This window comes from Aulonocara stuartgranti (genome assembly GCF_965226115.1).
Source record: "Aulonocara stuartgranti genome assembly, chromosome: 11".
Taxonomy (NCBI): Eukaryota; Metazoa; Chordata; class Actinopteri; order Cichliformes; family Cichlidae; genus Aulonocara; species Aulonocara stuartgranti.
In genome coordinates, this window is record NC_138947.1 from 2441546 (window position 1) to 2463668 (window position 22123).

Consider the following 22123-nt stretch of genomic DNA (forward strand, 5'->3'; position numbering starts at 1 on the left):
AGCCTGTAAACGTCAACAACAAAAGGAGTGTGTAAAACATGTATATTGTAGTGATGGCAGTATACTGTGTATATTTATAGTGGCAGTATGGGAAATGATTATTTGGAAATGCTTGAAATGGAAATGATCATTTACTGTGAGGTGAGGTGTGGTTGGGGTGTGGACAGTAGTTGTGCTTTTGTAACGTTGAGGTATGGACAGCTACACACTGAGGCTTTGAGCCTCAGTCCTGCCTGTTCACATTTTATTCTGTAAAAACTAAATTTTCACTGCTTTTACGTCCTTTTTAGTGGGGAGAACATAGCTGGGATTTAACGATTTAACAAATCTTTTGAATCCTTTGTCCTCCACAATGCTAAATGGCTGGGAGTCCTCAATCACCATGCTGACCAGGTCTTCATCTATTTGAGATTGTTCTCCTGAGGAAAGACAATAAAGACAAAGCACAAATATAAATATCACACACGTAACTTATAACAGTTGTATAATATTGTTATATCATTTAGTAACATTACTGCATGCTATATTATCATTGCATTTGATGGCTCACCTGGTCTTGCTCCACAATCGGTGTTCCCCTTATTCTCATGCAAAGCTCTGTAATGCCTAAGCATGGATGAGGTGTTGCTGTTATATCCCAGCTCCCTGGCACATAGCAAACACTTCACCTTGTACAAAAGTCAAGACAGCTCAACATAAATTGTATTGCACCATCAGTATCATGAAAATACATCTTCTGTAGAAATTTACATACCTTGTTGGGAGGAATAAAATCAAAATGTTCCCACACAGGGGAGGACATCCTCCTCTTCTTAGCTGGCTCCATTCTCTCCTGACTTTCTCTCCTCACTCTCATAAACCTCCAAACGGTCTCCAAACTCTCTCTAACCGCAACTCTCCATCAAACACCCACATTTTGAATGAAGTCTGAGGGTTTATATCTGTCATATCTCGCGGCAAAGTTCGAACATGTTACATGTTTCATTTTCATTGTACACTGAAAACATTGAGCTACATCAAAAAGTCGGCTCCATCTGCTGGCAGGCTGAGGTCTTTTCAGGTGTGCAGGACATTACTGAGGAGCGCTGTGGTGGTTTCTGTAGGCTTTTATGTGGCTGTCTGCCACGGAGGAGCAGGAAGTGGCTTATAGTTAATGAGGGTCAGCTCTGTCCTGGACAGAGGAGGTGAGTGAGAGGAGGATGTTAGCCAAGCTAATGTCCATTATGGACAGCACCTCTCACCCCCTGGATGGGACCGTGGAGGTCCTGAGCCGCTCCTGCAGGAGTGACTGCTCAGCTCCTTCATCCCAGCAGCAGTCAGGCTGAGCATTATGCACACAGGAGGTATCATTTTTACTCCCACACTTTATATGAATTTTGTCATATCCATTTTTCCTCAGTACAAACCACTCTTTTGTACACACTATTTATTTCTAATATGTCTCTTATTCACTTTTCTCCATTAAAATGAACGTTTTACACTTTAGTTCTGGGGAAAAATTACGTCAAATCGTGAAGTCAGTATTTTAGGCATAAATCTTTTATTTTGTACCTCCCACCCCGTTAATGGCTCAGTCTAAATCCAGGCGCCACGTGACACCGCTCCGTTACTCAGACCTGACTCTCCTGCCAGCACGTGGGGGTTTCTGGAAGGGAAGAAACCATCGCATAAACCACTGTTGCCATAACAACGGCTCTATACCTCTCCCTCCTCCTCTTCGTTCTCCATCCCTCTGCTGCTGCAATGCATAATACCCTCCTCCTCCTCCTCCTCCATGCACCTCCCCCCCAGCCTTCACCCATCCCAAAGACTGATTAGCGCGGCATCCTTGCGCTGACACGTAATTCCTGAAGCTCTGTGTGTGCGTTTGTGTGTTCTCACTCAGGAATGTGAAGCTCTGCTCGTTCTTAAAGGTCGAAAAGAAGATTTTCTCCCCTTGTGTGATCTTGAAATCTCTCCGATGTGGGAGAGAAACCATCTCTAACCTGTCAGTAGAAGGAGGCGCTTCGAGGAACTCAGGACGGAGCGCAGGATTTCTCCTCCAGAGGAGGATTCTTTTTACAGGTAAACGGGACTACGTTTGTTTCACAGGGAGAACAGACGGCCAGGAGGGCGCTGACGGTTTGGGTTCGACAGATTCGCGCTGTGAGACCGGAGGTGAGTTTAAAGACGGCTGCACTGCTGGAACGCACAGCGGGAATCGCGCACTTTTCCCAGAGACGCGCGGGATCACCGCCCGGTGCGTGCCACCTGTGCAGCTCATGCGCAGACAGCAGCCAAACCACGCATATGTGCGCGCACAGCGGGTGATTTCATAAGAGGGAAAACACAAGACTCTTCCCCGAAAGGTTCTGCAGACAGCAATAACTCTGAGAGACGCAATACTGAGTCTTCCAAAGCCAAAGAGAGGCGCACGCTTCCCACTGCTTCCATTTGGCCCAGCCGAGCTCCGCTCCTCCGTTTTTAAACTCAGGTTGCCCACGAGGACAAAGTCAGCTCGGTGTTTCTTGTGGATTCATGAATGCAACATTTTGACTGGCTCTCGAGCTGCGCAGTCATCACCAGCTCTCACAAACTTCTTCCATTTCCAGCACTGTTTCCATCATCCCCCACCAGCTGAGCTTCAAACACCGGGATTCCATTGGCTCTTACATTGTGTGGTGCGCGCAGTGTCAATAAGGAGACCTGAGGGTGTGCCACGGAACATAAATAGTTGAACAAAGAGGCCGAAACCTGAGACCTGGTCTGATTCTTCCCTCTGGTAACTCTAGATGCTCAAACACTGAGAGGCGCACGAACAAACTGCTGCTGATGTGAGCTTTTTCCTGTTGTTGAGCAAGGAGCAGAGCAAGAGGAGGACCCACCCACACCGCCCACCCCTCAGATAAACAGGAGGCGACTTTTAGTCACAGTTGAGACGTCTTTGGTGTGTTTATGCTCTGAGGGTTTCCAGATCTGTCCTGTCTGTGTATGTGTGTGTGTCTGTGTGTGCACTGTTGAGAGACGCCACCACCCCTCTGTCCTCTGTCAGGATGTCCGCGGTGATGGAGCTGCTGCTGCTGCTGCCTCTGGTCCTCCTGGCACTTGAAGGTGAGTGGTGACCTCGCCTCGATGGTTTCTGTTGAGGTGTTTTCCGTTCTCTGTGTGCGTCCGACTGTTTGTTGTTCCACCGTAGAGCCAAACGCCCAGCTGTTCAAAATTTGAAATGAGATGAGGCCATGTGGCGGCTTTAAAATGCCGAGCGCAAACGCACTCACACATACCGACGCAGCATCTGGTGTGTATCTTAAAAGTCAGGAACAATGTGTGCCTGTGTTCACAGAGTGGAGAGTCCATTAATGACTGCTTTTCATTATTTATTAACATACCCATTGTTTGGTTAATCGTTGTGAAACAGATGTCGTCCAGTTTTATGTCGATAAACAGACCGAAGCTACAAACAGGCTGGAGAAGCTGGAGTCAGCGAGGATAACGTAAACAATTAAATGATCGATTAACTGGCAAAGATGAGTAACAGTGATGAGCTCCTGCAGAGCTGCCTGCTCTCTGAAGTTGAAGATTGTTTTTTTTATTCGTACGGAAACCAGGTTCAAAACTGGACTTGATCCTTTTGTTTGGTTTTAAGGTGCAAGGGTCCCGGGACAAAGATCAAAGTTGTGTTCAAGACATAGCTTTTCTGTCCTTCTTGGAATTTTTAGTTAGAGGAATTGTTTTGGGTGCTTCTTTTAAGGACTCGGAACAAAAAGCAAACCAAACATCAAAAGCTCAGGAAAAGATGAACCAAATCAAACTAGAACTGATGTCTTTCCTTTTGCATGCAGCACATAATGAGACAGAATTCACACAAAGATAAATGTTGATGGCACAAACACGGCAGGCTCGGTACCATTAGTCTGCGTGGGTGGAGTGAGTGTTGTGTCCAAATCATCTTCTAACCAGATAAGTTGTCAATCAAATCTTGTATCACATCGAACAAAGACGTGTGTTTGCTCTGTAACCAACAGTCTGACTGGTTACTGTTGAAACAACAACATCTGTCCATCTTTTGTGCAGTTTTTGCTGTTGAAACATGACGAGGGGGATAACCTCATGGCGTCTGCCATGTTTGCTAGCATCTGCACCTTCTGCCAATTTAGAGTCACCAGGTAACCTAACATGTCAGGTACGAGGTGCACAAAGAACAAAGACCTCAGGAAGGTTCAAACTCAGAACTTTGCTGTCACTCGATGAAGCATCGAGCCAGCGATGGACAAACCAGCATGTTTCTATGTTTTGCAGTTAAACAGTTAATCATTCAAACCTAAGACTAAAATTTACATTCTACCCAATTTTAAATATGAACCTTTGTACCGTTTTTGCCCTCCAAAACAAAAACATGTTTAGCCCTATGATACACGTATGTGTAGATTCTGCCCACAGAGAGAGAAATGGACTATCACCGTCCCCTGTTTTGCTGATGGAGTCCATCATTCATGCTTTTGTACACGCACTCTAAGACAGCTCAGCCTGCCAGCATCACGCTGCGTGCAGGTGTGTGATTTGAGGGGTTTTTGAAGTGGAGCACTCGGGTGAAAACCATCATCCTTTGACTCGAACCAGCTCCCTCTGCTCCTTTTGGATCCTTTCAGATATCACGACTCACTTTCTTACCTTCACAGGAATCCGGTTACCGACATTTATTTAATTAAAGCACGAGAAACACCTTCCACTGATGTGCGAAAACAGCCTGAACCTCGCTATCCATCACATTTTAATTACTGCCAGTCTCATGAAACCTGCAGGCGTTTAAAAATGTTTCTAAATGTAAAGCCATCGATTCATATATATAAACACAACAGTATGCAATTGAAATCAGTATTGACCATAAAAACAAAACATGCCTAACCAAGAGTGTTCTTTGATGAATTTCTTCAGAAACCTCTATTTACTGAGCTCTTATCTCCATCAGCCAGCTGCTCTTTAACTCACACTCAGTCTCTCAGAACACTGCTGCACGTGGACGCGTTAACACGGCTTCATCCGCCCAAAGGTGAACACATGTCAGAGCTGCAGGAAAGCGATCTGGGCAAAGTACTAAGGTTACACAACGTCTGTCAGCGGGCTGGGCGGGTTGGTTGTGGGCCGGTGGGTTAGTTAAAGGTTAAGAGTCAGCTTCTACATCTGGAGCTGGAGACAGGGAAGATAGAAGGCGAAGCACCACACTGGATGGAAACTAACAAAGAGGAACAGAAGAGAGTATGAGATTATGAGCTTTTTGAGAATTTTTAACCACCCCAAACAAAAACACATTTTATTTGATGTTTTTAAATCCACCCAAAAACTGACTTTAGCTCACAGAAAAAAGGTACCCTGTATCTGATGACAAAATAATGATTAAAAAATGGCTTCAGTATTTATGTAATATTTCTTTGTTTTGAAAAGAAACCTGCTTGATATTTCACACGTATTTTGATTTTTATTTACAGATTTTAAGATTTACATCTTTATTTATCTTTATATTTATTTTTATATAATTTTCAGTGTTAGTGCAGACAGTGGTTGGGTTTCATATAATCGTCTTAGAAAAAGGCCGACTGTGAGCAAAGTTGGTGCTGTAATTGTTCCAAACTGAATGGTACTGACCTAATACTGTTACAAGAAAAACGACATAACTCAAAGAAGAGGTGTCCCTCAAGGTGCCGTACTTGGTCCTCTGAATTTTTTTTTGTTGATTTCTTTTTTTTGATAGGATAAAAATTGTGAGAGACTTCTTTGTTTCTTTTGTGCTGTCATGTTTATATTGTTACGATGGTGCTCATATTTAAGTTTCAAATAACAAGGTCAGTGTATGAAACATACATAAACGTGCTGTGACTTGACTTTTTTTACTCCTGGGTCTGTGCGATATCATAGAGCCCTGATATCCTGACATCAGACACAGATGCCCCGCCCACCTGCTGTGGGACAGCCAGTCAGGTGACAGTTGGCTTAAATGGGAGCTTGTTTTACGAACATAATAAACTGAATAACGAACTTATTTTGAACTGTGAATCATGCAAAGCTGCCCGTGGAGTGCAGATCTGGGAATGAGGAGAATTGTTTCTGTTTGTCACAACCACGATCTTCTCTGTTGGTAAAAAGTCGAATGTTTGTCACATCGTTCATTTCAGATTGTGGGAAAAAAACAATTGATCTGATAACAAGCTTCGGTTTTTAAAAAGCCACGACAATCATTTGACAGCACTGTGTGAGATTCCAAGCCTGACCCGAACCGTATTAATGCTCTGCGTCCAAAGTTGTAACATGGCAGAGTCCTTTAGTCTGCGAATGGCTTGAATTCCGCGATGTTTCAATAACGGCTCCATCGCCATTACATCAGTTCACTCCATCCTCTGCATCACTAAGGACGATTACGTTACAGAGGAGCTTTGCCAGATAAGCTAATTATGAGTACTCTAGAGCTGCAGTGCACTAAACCTTTAAAAAGCAGCTAACATGATTTATGGCTGGCAGTTTTCCAAGCATCTGTGTCAGGTGAGAAAATCTAAAAATAATCACCGTCTGTCCTCTTCACAAACCATTCTTCCTCTGCGTGTGCACTTTCAGCCCACGATGAAACTACAAAGTTTTTCAGCCCTTTCTTAAGAGGAATTAAATGCGTGGCACTGAAAGCTCAGAGATGCTTGGATCTTTTTTTTGGCCTCACATCCTTTCTAGATCCTTTCTAACCCATGAATCTGGAACGAGAGACTGTGCCACGACCTAATTGCGGGCTTCGTGTGTCCCTCTCGATAGTGTCACAAACACGTGACAGGCAGACGCATGCACACCTGAGCCTCTGTTCATCCAGCTGTGTGGAGGTTTGTAATCCCGGTGAGATGCTGTTGCTGCTTTGAAGGGGAGGCTTTGATGGGCTCTGAAGGACGAGGTGACCTTCCACGCAGCTTGGAGAGTAAAAACAATCACTGGGAACAGATTTGATCCAATAACATCTTCGATAATATTGAAGGGAAAGTATTTTGGTTTAGCTTACAGGAAAAAAATGAAAACCTGTTGTAGACGTAATTACAGCTGAAGTGAAATCAAAGGATTTCTCTCCCTGGAGATGTTTTACAGCAGATATTAAAGCACAAATGTAACTCCCTGGATGTACTGTGTGCAGTGTTGGGGAGTAACAGAATACATGTACCGCCGTTACGTATTTAAAATATAAAATATGAGTAACTGTATTCCGTTAGTTACCGTTTAAAAAGGTTGTATTCAGAATACAGTTACTTTGTTGAAATAAATGGATTACACAGCGGTTTTTCCTGTTTCATATGTTCAGCTATGCCCTCTCTATTTTTGGTAATTCCAAGCCGGTGGAAACCCAAACAAAACACACATTAAGAGGGTCTAAAGCGGCCCATGTCACCCCTACTTGCGGCCCGTGGGTGAAGAAATATTTTTAAAAATTATTCAAAAAATATTTAATATGAAGGCAACAGGCAGAGTGTTACAGGCATCGCTCTAAAGAATGTAGCCTGATGGGCAGTGTAGTCCGTGCTGCAGGGAGCATGGACTGCTGTTATGTGTCTGTGAGCGAGGGAGGGAGAAAAAGGAAAAGTACGAGCTGTCGCCGAGCAGAAACGGGAGCTGGAAGCATGTAAATATAATAATAACCACTGCAGCCAAGAAGAGAGCCTGACGAGCCCAGCTGTAAGTAAGCTGTTAAGACTCGACTGTACACCGTGTTCCTGTTTTCCTCCGAAACAATAACTTCCGTTGGAGCAGCCTTTCAAGTAAAGCTAGTTTTCAGCTATGAGCCCGACACGAACCCGACGTATTATTCAGTAGGGCTGCCACGATTAGTCGACTAGTCACGATTACGTCGACTATCAAAATCGTCGACGACTGATTTAATAGTCGACGCGTCGTTTGAAGCTTTGTAAGATCACAAAAGACGCAGGAATAAGTAGCAGGATTTAAGAGTGTAATAACGGACTGAAACAGAAGATGGCAGCACTGCATGTACAAGGATGCCAGCTGCCGTTAAACGCCGAAGAAGAAGTAGCTCTGTCCCAGAATTCATAGCGCAGCCCAGCTCAGTTTCCAACAATGGCGGCAGCTAGTTAGTTTTAATATTACTCTTATTATTCTTTCTGGGTCACAAAATAAACATTTAACATATTTTCATGGAGAATGTAGCTGTGTAAACCTCAAATATCTGCTCAGTTTATCAGGACACCACATATTTTCAAAAGCGCTCCGACGTTTTCGGAGACGTCTGTTACCCACTAGCTCGATAGCTAGCCGGGGGCTAGGCTAACTAGCGCCGTGAGAACACCGGACTCCCGGCAGATCGTTTTCAAACCCACCGCCGTCTTTCGCTACTCAGGTTAAACATGATATATGAGTCACTTAGATAACTTAAACATGTTATTGTTTGGCTTTTTTCAGTATTTTATTTGTTCCTGAGTAAATCGGTTTGGCTGAGATTAAAGTTATAGTTTTTACACAGCTGAATAAACGTCAAGCAGACAGCTGATTATCAGAAGTGTGAGATGCTGGAGAATTTACTCCGGTGTCCTGTTATATTTTAGATAGCAAGGAGTTTATTAAACTTCACCGAAACAATCTGCAAATTTCATTAAAATTTAATAAACTATCATCTTGTCTTTATTTTTAGTTAGCACCGTAAACACTTAAAGCTGTAAGCTAATGATAGTTATATAAGAGCAGATGCTGCTGGTGCAATAAGCTGTACGTTTTACGTCCAATGGATGATGATCTGATTAGTCGACTATCAAAATAATGGTTTGTGGCAGCCCTATTATTCAGAGGTCCCTTTACTACGGTTCGGAGCCGCGGACCTGTTTTATATACGCGCGGAATAGTTTTCTATACGAGATCGATGCAAAAAGTGCAGCCTTACCTAATGTCCACCTACTGTTACTCATTTATATTAAGATTTAAACATCTAGTTGGTGTTGGTGTGGAGAGTAACCTTCAGTAATAGTAATAAATCATTCAGCAATAGCGCATTCATGTAGTTGTAAAAAGCATGATAATATATTAAGTAATCCAAAGTATCCAGAATACGTTACTCTCATTGAGTAACGTAACAGAATACGTTACAAAATACAATTTGTGGCATGTAATCTGTAATCTGTAGTGGAATACATTTTAAAAAGTAACCTTTCCAACACTGACTGTGTGTATGGAGGCCTAATACTGCCAATAAATAAATGAAATATTGTCAAATGTGCCAATAATATAATTCATATTACTAACAGTGCTACAACTGAACATCAATAAATACAACATTTATATTTATTTTGTGTCTATTTTTTGTATTATTTTATTTTTGCATTATTTTTAGTTTAACGTTTTCCACTGTGTTCTTTTCAGTGTTTATTTATTTGTTCCTTTTTAACCCTGACCTCTTATTTTCACATTAAGAAAATCCAGTTGGTCGAGTTGAATGAATGAACTCCAGTACAGTTGTTATGAAAGTAGAGCTGGGCGATATGAGATTTTTTCATATCACGATATGTTTTTTTCATTTCAGGCGATAACGATATCTATCACGATATAAGCCAAATAACTATATTTGTAAGATTTAAATGTGCCGTTGCTCACAAGTAAAATGTGAAATAATCAGCAGCTTGTTTTTATTTAAATATTTATTTCCCATAATAAGTTCAACAGGGTAGATGTACTTAAGGAACATGAGACTTTTTCAGATAAATAAAAGGCAAATATTGCAAACTACACAAAAGACAGCCGCTAAAGCGTTTAAGTTTCAAAATAGAACAAATGAAACAGACTAAATTGTCAATTCCACTTAGAAACAAAATATTAATTCTAAAAATAAATCTTAGTTTGTTTTACAGAAGAACAGACAAAACTGACTAACTTTTGTCAATATCAAATAAACTGAGAACTAAAAGGAAATTCTCAATCTCTCCTTGTTGTATAGCTTAGCTTTTCAAACAGTTTTAACAGTTACTTTAGTCTGACAAAAGCCGAATGACGAATTAGCGCTTCCAGTCAGAGACTGAGGCTACGTCCACACGTACACGGGTATTTTTGAAAACGGAGATTTTCCGTTTTCGTTTTAAAAAATAATCCCGTCCACACATAAAGGCAGAAATGAAGGAAAACGCTGCTATGAACATGCCAAAGCAGCAGGTGGCGCTCGATTCCTAACCGTGCAGAAATGTTGGCCAATCAGAAGTCTAGAAGCCTCGGTGGGAAAAAGTAAACAAAGCTGGGGCATAGAAGCAGAACCGAGTCGTATGTGTGGAGGGACAGTAACTGTGTGTATATGTAAGCATTTAAACACTGCAGAGAGTAGAATTAACAGTAACAGTATTGTAGAAATTCATTTAACCGAAACAATAACGTGGCGCACAGTGTGACGCATGCACCAGTTTATTGTATTTCCAGACTTGCTTTCGGCACAATTTACAGTGCACGCTACTCTGTTTTTTGTCAGACTTGAAATAGCCGAAATACCTTCACACTACGGAACTTCTATGGCTCTTCCGTTCGACAATCTCTCCAGCATTGGAACCGTCATCTGTTTTCTCTTCGGTCACGCTCGGTTGATTTTTCTAGTCGGCACACTCATTTCCTCCATTACGCGCTGGCTCCATTACCCGCTGGCTGCTTCCCAAACAAACACACGTGCGGCTTGGCACTTGTGCTGTACTAACAAGTCACGCGACGTGACGCTGCGGCTGTGATTGGTTCGGCTCTGCGCTACTTAATTTGGATTGGCTGACATTATTATTATTATTTTTTTTTTAAGAGGACAAGAGCGGCGAGGTCTATCGCGATAGCTTAATTTCTCTATCGAGTAAAAGTTATATCGCGATACATATCGTTATCGTTCTATCGCCCAGCTCTATATGAAAGGGAAATTATCTGTAATATTTTGAGCAGTTTCATTTAGATTTTGGAAATGGGGGAAAAGTGATGTGCAGCCAAACTCTGAGACCTCCGGGTCACCCCAAGTCCAGGACAGACTCTGCTCTTGCAGAGGAAAACACATGAAGTAAAGCCCTGCGTCTGTGCCATCAAGTGGCATCTTTGTGGAGTAAAACGAAAGCGAAGCTCTCGGAGCTGTGTGTCTTTTTGTTTCCCTTGTTCCAGTAGAAAGTCCCTCACCGGCTCTGTGTCGGGGGAAATGTCACGGATGCTTGGCATTAAACCCGGGTCATATATGCCCACGGTGTCTGTGGGTGTTGGTAACCCGGCCATGGAAACAGATGTCGTCCTCACTCATCTCTTTTCCTGTCGCTTATCCAATTCTCTTTTCTTCCTCTTGTGCCCAGTTCAGCAAATAATCTCGATCCTTTCTGTATTTTCTTTAGCCTCCTGTGACATGCTAAGCTAGCTCACCTCACTGGGTAGTCTTTTGTAGTCACTTTGTAGTCCTCAGGAGGCAAACGGCAACTGAAATGAGAGATTAACCAGCCTGTTGGGGGGAAAAAAGAAATCTCCTAATCGGCATTTTCTGGAATATCCGTTGCATAATCCTGAACCTCCGTCTGCAGATTACGCAATGGATTTGCACTTTTGATGCTCTGTGTTTGTGCACTGCTGCGGCTGCTGCTCTGAGGAATCGTTGCTCAGGGACTCTGCTGACTGTCTAGTCTGCACTTTGGATGTGAGCTCCTCTTTGTGTCTGCTTGCATGTTCGTCTCGCTGCCTTTTCGCTGCCTCAGCTTTGGACAGTCAGCAACATGCTTGCTCACCTTGCACAGTGTGGCCTCTGACTGCGTCACCAGCCTCCCTCCCTCAGGATCAGAGCCTCATGCTGTCTCTGTGTGTGTGCAGCTGGATTTACATCTGCACTGTAAACCTGAATGCATAAAGTAATTACACAGAATATGTTGCGTAAACTTAATATCAAACAAGGGGGGGAAAGTATTTTGAGTTCCTGTGACATTTTCTCCTGTTATGGAGTTTCTGATTAACATGCATTGATGGAATAATTTCATGGCACTCATTTCTGTTTCAACATGAACGTGTGTGTCTGATGTCATCAGGTCAGTGGGTGTGGTGAGGTTTGCAGCAGCAAAGATTACAAACGTTGGTTAAAATATTCTGCATCACATGTTTGTTGAATTAGATTTATGAACGTTAAGCTGTTCATGTTGTGCTAATCTGTGACAACATGAGTGCAGTGGGTTGACCTGCAAATATTAGACTAACTTCTGCAGTTCAATTCAGTTTTATTTATATAGCACCAAATCACAACAACAGTTGCCCCAAGGGGCCCAACAATCATATGAGCCCCTATGAGCAAGCACTTTGGCAACGGTGGGAATGAAAAACTCCCTTTTAAAAGGAAGAAACCTCCAGCAGAACCAGGCTCAGGGAGTGGCTCTGCAGCCAGAGCGCTCTCTTCTATCCTCCTCTGATCTCTGCTGTGGTTAGTTCCTGTTTTAATGTGTCTCTACTGTCTGTATTCCAGGTCTCATGTCAAACCCTTCTATGTGTCTCTGCACGTCCTCTTCCTTTACTGCCTTCCTGTTTCCTTTCTTTGCTTTTCATGGTAGAATCTGTATCAGGTAAAGTCAGCAGTACACAGACCTGAGTCAAAATGTTGTTGCACATTAATGCTCAGCTGGAAACTTGGTGGAACCTCTTTGTAGAGAGAAATGGCTATCGTTTGATTTGCAGATGCTCCCCCTGTGGGATTTCACAGGGGCATTAACTGATGACTGACTCTCATCGACCTCTATTGGTGGCGAGGATTAGCCGCGGCGCTGACAGCTGGTGCAGCTTACAGCAGCGTGCAATTAACGCAAACAATCAGATCGCATTTGTAACAGAGACGAGAGCCAATTACAGCAGATATGAATCTGAAAGGGGAAAAAATCAAATAAAGCAGCAGCCTTGTGTTTTCTTCTGTCCTCTGAGCGGTGTGTGCAGACGGTGTTTGCCTCAGGCCTGTTTGGTGTTCAGCAGGCTCGCCTCCCAGAAAACCCCCAAACCCCGAGCTTACCCGAGCTCCCGCGCTTTAGAGCAAAGTCATGATTCAACTGTTTCAGATGTTTATAATAACATATGAGAAGAAGGTGCCGAGACTCGAGCAAGTGACAGCGAATGGTGGTAAACGAGTTCACCCAAACACACCCATGGGGAAAAGACTGTATATTTAAAGTGTTATAAACTGTTTATTAAAAGTAGACACGGGCACCATTGTGGAGGTACGTAAGGACGACACGAGAGCTCGCCACGTTTTACTCCAACTTTAATCTCGGCTTCAACCAACCGAACTCACAAGGCGGCAAACACCTCCTACAACCCAAAAACATTACCCCTTCCCTTCTCGCTGGGTGTGAGTGGAGCCCCCTACTGGTCTGCCACACTATAATTTTTTGGGGCGGGGATGCCAAAAGCGTGCATACTTGTTCGGATAAGAGGGTGGAGCTCTGAATTATGAGCATTCATAAATTATGAGTTTACAACACAAACTCTAATAAAATCGGCTCACAGCTACCAGGCGTTGAACTAAAATCCAGTTCAACAAATCTTCTGACATCGTGACGAGTGAACCAGGCGTCCGGACTGACAGCTGCCGCTCTCTCTGAGCTCGCTCATCAGGACGCGCTTTCTGCCCAAAATGAAATACAGCTTGTTTGAATGTGGCTTTCCCCCAGGCACTCGTGTAATCACTCATCCCTGCTCTCCAAGTCCTCTGCAATCATTGCCCTCTGGCTCGGGTGTTCTCGGGTCCATCTGGGGGGTTTGTGGTCTGCTTCAGTCTCTTCTTCTAATGCGACAGCTGTCGGCTCAGTAGTGTTTGGGTTTATATTTGTGAAGCCTTAAATTGTGTTTTTAACTCTCTCTTCTCCTCCTTCCTCCCCTTTTTTCCTCTCTGCAGTGCATCATACAGCATTGACCCCTCTCCTCTCCTGCTTCCCCGTCTCCCGTGCTTTTCCTGTAGAAATGGCTGTTAACGACTGATACCTGTGCTAACCTTCTCTTTCTTCCCTCTTTCATGTCTCCCCTTCCACGTCCCTCCGTGTGGTGGCTTTTCGATTGCGTGTTTCTTTTAAACGTCCCAGGAAGTAAAGGAACAGAGCGGCGTTTTTGCGTGCACACGGACGACGTGCGGCTGCTGTTTAATGATTTTTCTGATCAGCGTTGTGTGCTGTGTGTTTCTGTCCTCTCCCTCATTCCCCTCCCCACCATCTTACGATTCAAATCAAACGCTTCCCAGAGGTGAGAGTTGAGAATAGCACAAGATCATTGGTTGAGAGCGATGCTGAGGCCGCAGTGGAAACTGCAAGGTGCAGTGTGAGACAGAAACATTTGGAGTTGCAGGTGTGTAACTCCTGGCCGATGAGAAGTATGTGTCATGATGATGATGGCATATATAGACTCACGCTTCTATATATGAATTTAGCTCAGTTAGCAGTGGCCAGAATGCAAGACAATGGTATCGCTCACTGCAACCTCTTTATTTCCCCCCAGCTTCAGTTAAAAACACCAGAAGTGAAAATGACGCCAAACAGAGAACCCAAACTTACCAAATCTAATCCATCTATGAGCTGAAACAATGAGGGGAAATAAAAAATTGCAAGAAAAAAGATATGCCCGATACAAAAAACTTGCATGTAATGCGCATTGGGACCAAGCACGTAAAAGTCACGTAGCTAGCATTGTTTTCTCGAGTACAGTTTAGACAGTTTGCCTGCAAGTACTGAGAGAAAACACCAAATTCAGCCTTTCCCTCGAGTCACGGGCACATGACAGAGAGGAAGACGGCCACTCACCGCACTTGCCTCTGACCCCGTGACCCGCAAACAGGCCGAGAGACAGAAACTAACTGCGTCTCCCTCACTCTGCAGCTCCGCTGTGCCACGGGGCCTGCGTGGAAGTGGACTCGGACACAGAGGCTGTTATCAGCGACGGCTTCAAGCTGGGCTGCATCTACTGTAAGATGAGAGGCGAGGTGGATGCCACGGCCACCGTCAAATGGTCCTTCAAAGGCTCAGGCGACAGCGACTTCTCAGACGTAAGATTTTACCACAGAATATACAAGGAAGCTGATGTCATTCACGGTTTCTGAAGCCTCAGCTTTTGGTTGGTGTTTGGTTAACAAGCTGCATCCATGAACTGCGGAGGTGAAATGTGTGGCATGTACATACTGCCTATTCAGTGCTTTCACTTCTTGGATGGTGTGTTAGCACATTTAGGCCCACAGCAGTCATATTATTTATCAGATGGTTGGATGAGCTGTAGATGCTCTTCAAGCAGGGACCAAATCCTGTCAGTTATGCTTGCATATCCCTAAAATAGCAGTGGTGAAATTTATTTAGCCAGAAATATAGTAAAATGTTCTGAAGCTAGAGGCTGGATGTCTCAACACACGTCATCACAGCAGCCTCTTCTCTTCTGGGAAAAGGATGCCAATGCATTTATCATGAGGCAGAGCAGAGAGATGCATTTTCCATGACAGAAGATATTTTTCAGTCTGTGCTGAAAACCTACTTACTTAAGGAGACACAACCAGGCACAGCAAAAGGCCATTACGCCTCATGCATGCAGCGGGAAAGATCCCATTAGCCTTGAGCTGCCTTTTAGTTTCAGCATCCATTAATTCACCAGCAAGTGCAGATATGAGATGTAGGCTGCAGCTCAGTCAATATCGGGAAGAGATGTGGAGACCAGATGTCTGTTTCTTTAAACATGCATGAGTCACTGATCAATGGCTCTGAGCAGCATTCACAGAGAGTTGGGGGATGGCTGCGCTCGCAGCATTGGAAGATGGTGTGAATGCAGGAGGACAATTTATTCATCAAACAGCCTAAGAGCCACCTCGTCAGGCCAGGACTCTGCAGTCTATTTACACCTACAGGCCAGTGGACGCTCTTTCAATGATGAGGATGTAACATCCTGGACAGGGAGGAACGCTGGTTTGAGGGTGGAGCCAAGGAGGCCATTTACGTGAAAAGGGAAAGACCATCTCTGAATGGAGGAGGGGCCTAAGGGTCCATCTGTCACCATCTTACAATGCTGTGATTGCAGCCATTCCCCAACTCTCTGTGACTGGGACTCATGGTTATTGATCAGTGGTCATGACAATTTGCATATTAAAGGAACTGACCTCCCAGCCCATTGTTCATTCAGTGGTGCTGGTTTCAGTCATTGTGCAAATGTCCTGTTTATAAGATTGGAAACCTGCAGTTAGACTGAAGAAGTCACCTGGATGAAACGTTTCTCCCACTTATGACGTCCAGATGAACAGAATCCACTTTCTGGGACTTCCTTACCTGGATGATTGAACATGCATCAACACATATGAAAGATTGGACTGAGATCATCTGCAGAGGTTTATTTGAAGAGTTTCAGTCAGGTTTCAGAGCTCATCACAGCACAGAAACAGCTTCAGTGAAGGTTACAAATGATCTTCTTATGGCCTCTGACAGTGGACTCATCTCTGTGCTTGTCCTCCTCAGTGAGCGTTCGAGCGTTATGGAGCTCCACAGGGTTCAGTGCTAGGACCAATTCTCTTTACATTATACATGCTTCTCTTAGGCAGTATCATTAGAAGACATAGCATACATTTACACTGCTATGCAGATGACACCCAGGTTGCACCTGTGTAGTTTATGGATGCAGTTTTCTAATCAGGCTTGTGTTGGGCGATGGCCAGAGCAGCACTCTACACTCTCCTTTCAAATATAGCTCCGAAAACCAAAACCTTTAAAATGCAGAGAGTCTTCTGTGTAATGAAATGATTAGAGTGATTTCATGTGAAGCCTGTAAATAAATATGATTTCACAACAAAGAACGTCAATCCAATCCAAGAACAGGTAGAGAAACACACAAGAAGTGTAAAATGATGTCTTTCCCTCCTCCGCCTCCTCTTCCAGCTGTACATTTATGAGGATGCACGCGGCGAGATCATTGACCCACGTTTCTACGAGCGTCTGGCCTGGAACGGCAGCAAGCATACCACGGACCTGCAGGATGGCTCCATCTACATCCTCAACGTGACCTACAATGACACTGGAACCTACAAATGCAAATTTAGCCGGACCCTCAAATACAGCAACTACGCCTACGAAAAGACCATAGAGAAGAACATCACCATTAATGTGGTTGCACGGCGTAAGCACTGAACTCAAAACTGACTCATACTTCCTGTTCTGGTTTACTAATTTTTACATGAGTTCTGAGATGGGCCTCATTTCTCACACTAACCAGAGTTACTGAACTGGACATGCTGGCTGTGTTAAATGCCATTATCCGGCAGATACGATCACTTGGCGTGTAGTAAACCCGACACAGCACACAGACATCTGTCTGTGTGCTGTGTCGGGTGTCAGTACAACACTCTGTTGGTGCATCTTTTTAAGCAAACTAGTATTTAACAGATTATTCGTCACTTTCCTCCTCGGGGAGAGAGCAGCACACCCTTCCAAAACAGCAGCCCCGGATGTTGAAAAATGGCGAGCAACACCCCGTCTCAGTGATGTCACCACTCAGTTCACCTCCAAAGGACACTTTGTGTGTAAATGAGCCACGTCAGCGGCTTTGAACGTGACGCTGGTTTAAAATACGTTGCAGCATCACATCACAAAGTGATTCATATTGTAGGTAAAGACCTGCAACCATACAGAGAAAACGGTTATTATTGTTTGTGCTACCAAACAATTAGATTCTATTTCTTACTGATTTATTTATCACTCAAAATGCATCATGTAATCTAATTTAAAAAAAATGATATTGATGATGTAGAAGATGATGATGCACTTGGCTTTACAGGTTAAGCGCATCCTTTATAAATTCCCTTCCTAACAAAGATGAGACATGAGCTCTCCGGGGTCCTGATTCGGCCTGGGGGTCTCCTCTCAGTAATGAGGTCAGTCTATGCTTAAGTAAAAGAAAGATTACGAGTTAAACACTCATTTTCAGACACTTTTTTCCTTCTCTTGGATCTTTATGATGTCATAGAGGGTCAGGTGGAGGTAAAACAGCTTGTTTCAGAGGGAGGATGAACTAAGATCGAATCAAGACAATTGAAGATTTTTGAACCATGTGAAGTTCAGGAAATGATGATTTTAAATCCAGGAGTCGTATCTTTGTAAAACTCGTATTGCATAAACACCCAAATTAACCCTGTGCGTGTCTCTAGTTACCCGGGGAATGGCGTCCATCCTGTCTGAGGTGATGATGTACGTCTCCATCATCGGGCTGCAGTTCTGGCTCTTGGTTGAGATGATTTACTGCTACAGGAAGATCTCGGCAGCAGGAGAGGAAGCTCTGAGAGAGAGCGCGTGAGTACCGCCTAAAGCACACGAGCAGTAGCAGGACTTTGTTTCCAAAATCCCGCCGGGCTGTCTTCACCTTCCGACCTCGTTTTTCCATCCTACTGTTTCAATCTGCTGTTTTCAACATGACATTTTCCTTTTCCTCTCACTGAGCTGACATCTTCTGATTCTTGTTTCTCTCCTTTTTCCTTCTCACTTTCTTCCAGGGAGGAGTATTTAGCTATAGCATCGGAAAGTAAAGATAATTGTGCAGGTGCACAAGTGGCAGAATAGCACGGGTAGGTCTCGATCACCGTGAAATTCCATATTTAGTTTTTGTTTGCTTTTTCATTTTAAGAAGATGCAAAAAGGGCGGGTTAGGAGGTCATGCAGTAGTCAGATTACATCCAAGAATCACGCAGACACATAAGAACACATGTGTAAGTAATTTTCATGTCAACATATAAGTCATGCATTTGCAGCAAAGCTCACTGTGGGTCAGGTCTTGCTTTACTTTTCTCATCATTTTACTGAATTCTGATTTTACTTTTACATAAATTAATAATGAAACTGAAATATTCCAGTAATTATGTGTTTTGAATCAGTCTGGTGACCCCAGGCTTTACAAGCGCCTCTCGTTAGATGGCTGCACTCAGGCGGGAGATCTTCAAAATAACATAATAACATCTCGAGGAACATTTAGAGAGCACTACATGACATTAATACTTCAGATTTTATGCTGTAAGAACACCTGATCCTGTGCTCACAGCACAGCTCTGTCCAGAAAACCAGCACTGGCAGGTCCACCACTGCTGTGGGCCTGCGGTGTGCTCAGAGATGGAAGCAGGTTCACACTGAGCACGTGCAACAGACACGAAAGAGTCTGCAGACGCCACGGTGACTCTTCTGCTGTCGACACCTGTCACGACTGGGTGGGTCAGCGATGGTCAGGGAGGACCGCGCAGACCTCCACCTGTTAGCCGACAGCACCCTGAATGCTGTTAGGTACCACCATGAAGTGGGTGGTGCGTTACTCCTGCGGGACAGTCTTCACTGGCCAGCTTCATGTGGTCATGCAAGCAGTTGTAGATTATTGATGATTGGCGTTGTCACCGGCCAACCCTCAGATTTGCCAGACCTGAATCCAGCAGAGGAGCTGTGGAGTTTACATATCAGACCCGCAGACCTCATCAGGAGCAGTCAGGACTGCTGCACACCTCTGAGCCACATCACACTGATGAATGATGTGGGCTTTTTATGGCCCCTGAACCTCATGTTTGAAACCCGCGCTTTAAATGTAGTTTATCAGATGTAAACTGAGCTCGCTGCCTCACATCGCTCGCTGTCAGTGACTTACAGTTTTCTTTGTTTTTTTAAATCTTCAGTTTGGGGAAACGTTCAAGGCGGCTTCTTTGAGGAGTTGCTCGTCCTCTTGTGTGCCCTCTCCTCCTCTCACCATCCTCTCCACAAGCTGGAAACATGGAACCACAGCGAGGAGAAAGATCTTCATGGAAAGTTTTTTTTTTTTTCTAAAGTGACTTTCTGCAGCAGGATGAAGGACGGACTTTCAGAGGGAACGCACGGATGCATCAGGTCTTTGTTAAGCTGGACAGAGGGAGGGAGTCATGCTGTATATAGGTGTATACGTCTGCACAGAACACATGTAGGGTCTATTATACGCTATGTATTCACTAACTGCATGATTACAAGCTTATCAAGAAATACTTCATCACTCTCCATGTGTTGGTGCCGGTGAGCATTAAAATCACTGGTTTCCTCTGCAGGTTCACTAAACTGTGGAGCCAAATAAAAACTGTTTATCATCCTTATATAACCATGATAATCAGTTTATACCACAAAATAATGTAAAATACAAATATAAGTGCTGGTCTATCTTACGTGCAGCTCACTGTTCATCAGCCGGATAAAGTGTCCAAACACCTTTTACCCTGCAGCACGTGGAGTTAATAGAGAGGATTTTGTGACGGTTCTGAAAGTTTCCGAGCTCATGAAACACGACAGCTTCACCTTTACACGCAGCAGGAAGGTGCAAACGTTACCTTACAGACAAAGATGCACTCACAGGTTACAGTGGACATATTCTGCTTTTCCTTTTTCTCAGTCATATATACATTCCTACGATGGCGTTCAAACCCTGAACTTTCAGCCCCAGATGAAGCCATCATCCTCCTCCTCAGAGGCCAAATCCTGTTTTTGTGTCAGGCTGTAAAAATGTTTATTTCTGCTGTAACGTTTACTGTAGAGTCTACGGGGACCGACTCACTGCTGGAACTGCAGCTTCTGCAGCTGTTTGCCCTGTGCTGTGGTGGTGCTAGTTACTGCTGCAGACTTTTTGTTTTGGTGGAAGGTTTTGGGATTGCGTTCCAGCACCAGCACTGCACTGGTGAACAAAAGGCATGCAAAGCTATTCCATTTCAGACCAGCAATATAAATGGAGCAGGCATGAGCAGAATAGGTCTACAGCAGCTAGTTTTTAAGGTTTAATATTAGATCCTGTTTCATCTCATGTACGTCACAGGCCAGGTTAAAAAAGCCTGGCAGGCCTTTTCAGCAGATCACCGCCTGTTTAAACTGGCTGTTTGACACAAGGAGGCTCGCTGCTCATTTAAACCTGCCCTTCAAAGCTGTTTACAAGCCTCAGCGCTGAAAAAACAAAAACAGTGACTTCCTGTCCCAGATCAGAAGCGGATGCCCCTGAGAAAGTGTAACCCTCAGCAGCTGAAAGTTTCCCACTGATGTTTAACTTCATACCAATGTCTTAGTGTCTTTGTAGAAAACTTAAGGGCTCAAACTATTATAAACCTGCCGTGGGCAAATGCACCACAAGCCGTGCCCAGTGTGCCTCCCGGAGAGAAGCCAGTGGAAACACAAAAGGGAAAAATGTGAAACATGTTTTTCGTAAAAGCTTTGGCTTTTATGAAAAACATGTTTCCAGAAAGCCACTAGATGGCAGCTCAACACTGCCAGTCTGCATGTTTACTGCTCGTCTATTGTACAAAAGCAAGTTTCATACTTTGAGAAGAATGAGACACACGTACCTGCATGCTGCGTGTTGGAATAACGCAAAGGCGGAAATGTGATGGTTTCTTTTCAGAACAAACACCAAAAGTTTGAGATGCTAAAAAAGAACAAACCGTGCCCTCCTTTGTAAGCGATGTACTTTGTGCTTTGAACCGGCGAAACGAGAAGAAGCCTCCCCGCTGCACTGCTCGTGCTTCAGCAAATCAGAATCTGCAGTTTTAGGTGTGGAAATGTTGCTTACTGGAAACAAACTGAAATAAATCAAACTTCTGACACAATAAGCTGTTTGAGGCCTTTACATGTGTCGGTGATGTCTGTGAATGAAGTCAAACTGAGCTGCAAACACAAATAGTTTTTAAAGTGAATTCTGTGTCATGTTATAGATTCTGTTCCCGGCTGGTCACATGTTAGGAATGTTAGTTCTTCGTGTTATATGTTTGTGAGCCAAATTGTTCATGATGTCACCTCACAGAGGAGCTGAAAGGTTTTCTAAGAACAAAGTTGAGTTTACGGCGAGGAGAGCGTGCAGAGCTCAGCGTAACGGTGACTTTATGCTCTGTTGGGTTAAGATCAGGTGACGGACTTGGTCATTCAAGAATATTCCACGTCCTTGCTTTAATAAACTTGCTTTGCTGGTTTGGGTCGTTCTCCATCTTTATTATGAAATGAGGCCCAGTTCGACTGTATTTAGCTGCATGTGAGCAGACAGTCTGTCTCTGAACACCTCAGAGGTCATTCAGCTGCTTCTGTCCTGAGTCACATCATCAAAAAACACTAGTGTCTCAGTGCCACTGGCAGCCGTGCACGCCCACACCATCACACAGCCTCTGCCGTGTTTTACA

The 22123-nt window shown here is 43.9% G+C and overlaps 1 protein-coding gene across 3 annotated transcripts; it reads left to right on the forward strand.

The window, feature by feature from the left end:
* The first annotated feature begins 1801 nt into the window (after positions 1 to 1801).
* On the forward strand, positions 1802 to 21023 carry scn1ba (sodium channel, voltage-gated, type I, beta a). Of its 3 annotated transcripts, XM_082552501.1 has the most exons (7): positions 1802 to 2926; positions 3032 to 3090; positions 14832 to 14998; positions 16860 to 17097; positions 18125 to 18266; positions 18467 to 18538; positions 19625 to 21023. In XM_082552501.1, exons 2-6 carry the CDS (start codon positions 3033 to 3035, stop codon positions 18531 to 18533), a joined length of 672 nt encoding a protein of 223 aa, XP_082408627.1. In that variant the 5' UTR covers positions 1802 to 2926; position 3032; the 3' UTR covers positions 18534 to 18538; positions 19625 to 21023. The 3 variants fall into 3 exon arrangements, with proteins under 3 accessions (XP_082408627.1, XP_082408626.1, XP_082408628.1); XM_082552500.1 differs by having other exon boundaries at positions 1802 to 3090; XM_082552502.1 differs by lacking the exon at positions 18467 to 18538 and having other exon boundaries at positions 1802 to 3090.
* Positions 21024 to 22123: the final 1100 nt, after the last annotated feature.

Coding starts and splice junctions, on each gene's coding strand:
- scn1ba (XM_082552500.1), top strand. CDS start 3,033: ATGTCCGCGGTGATGGAGCTGCTGCTGCTGCTGCCTCTGGTCCTCCTG. Junction 17,098..18,124: donor CATTAATGTGGTTGCACGGC/GTAAGCACTGAA, acceptor GCGTGTCTCTAG/TTACCCGGGGAATGGCGTCC. Junction 18,267..18,466: donor GAAGCTCTGAGAGAGAGCGC/GTGAGTACCGCC, acceptor ACTTTCTTCCAG/GGAGGAGTATTTAGCTATAG.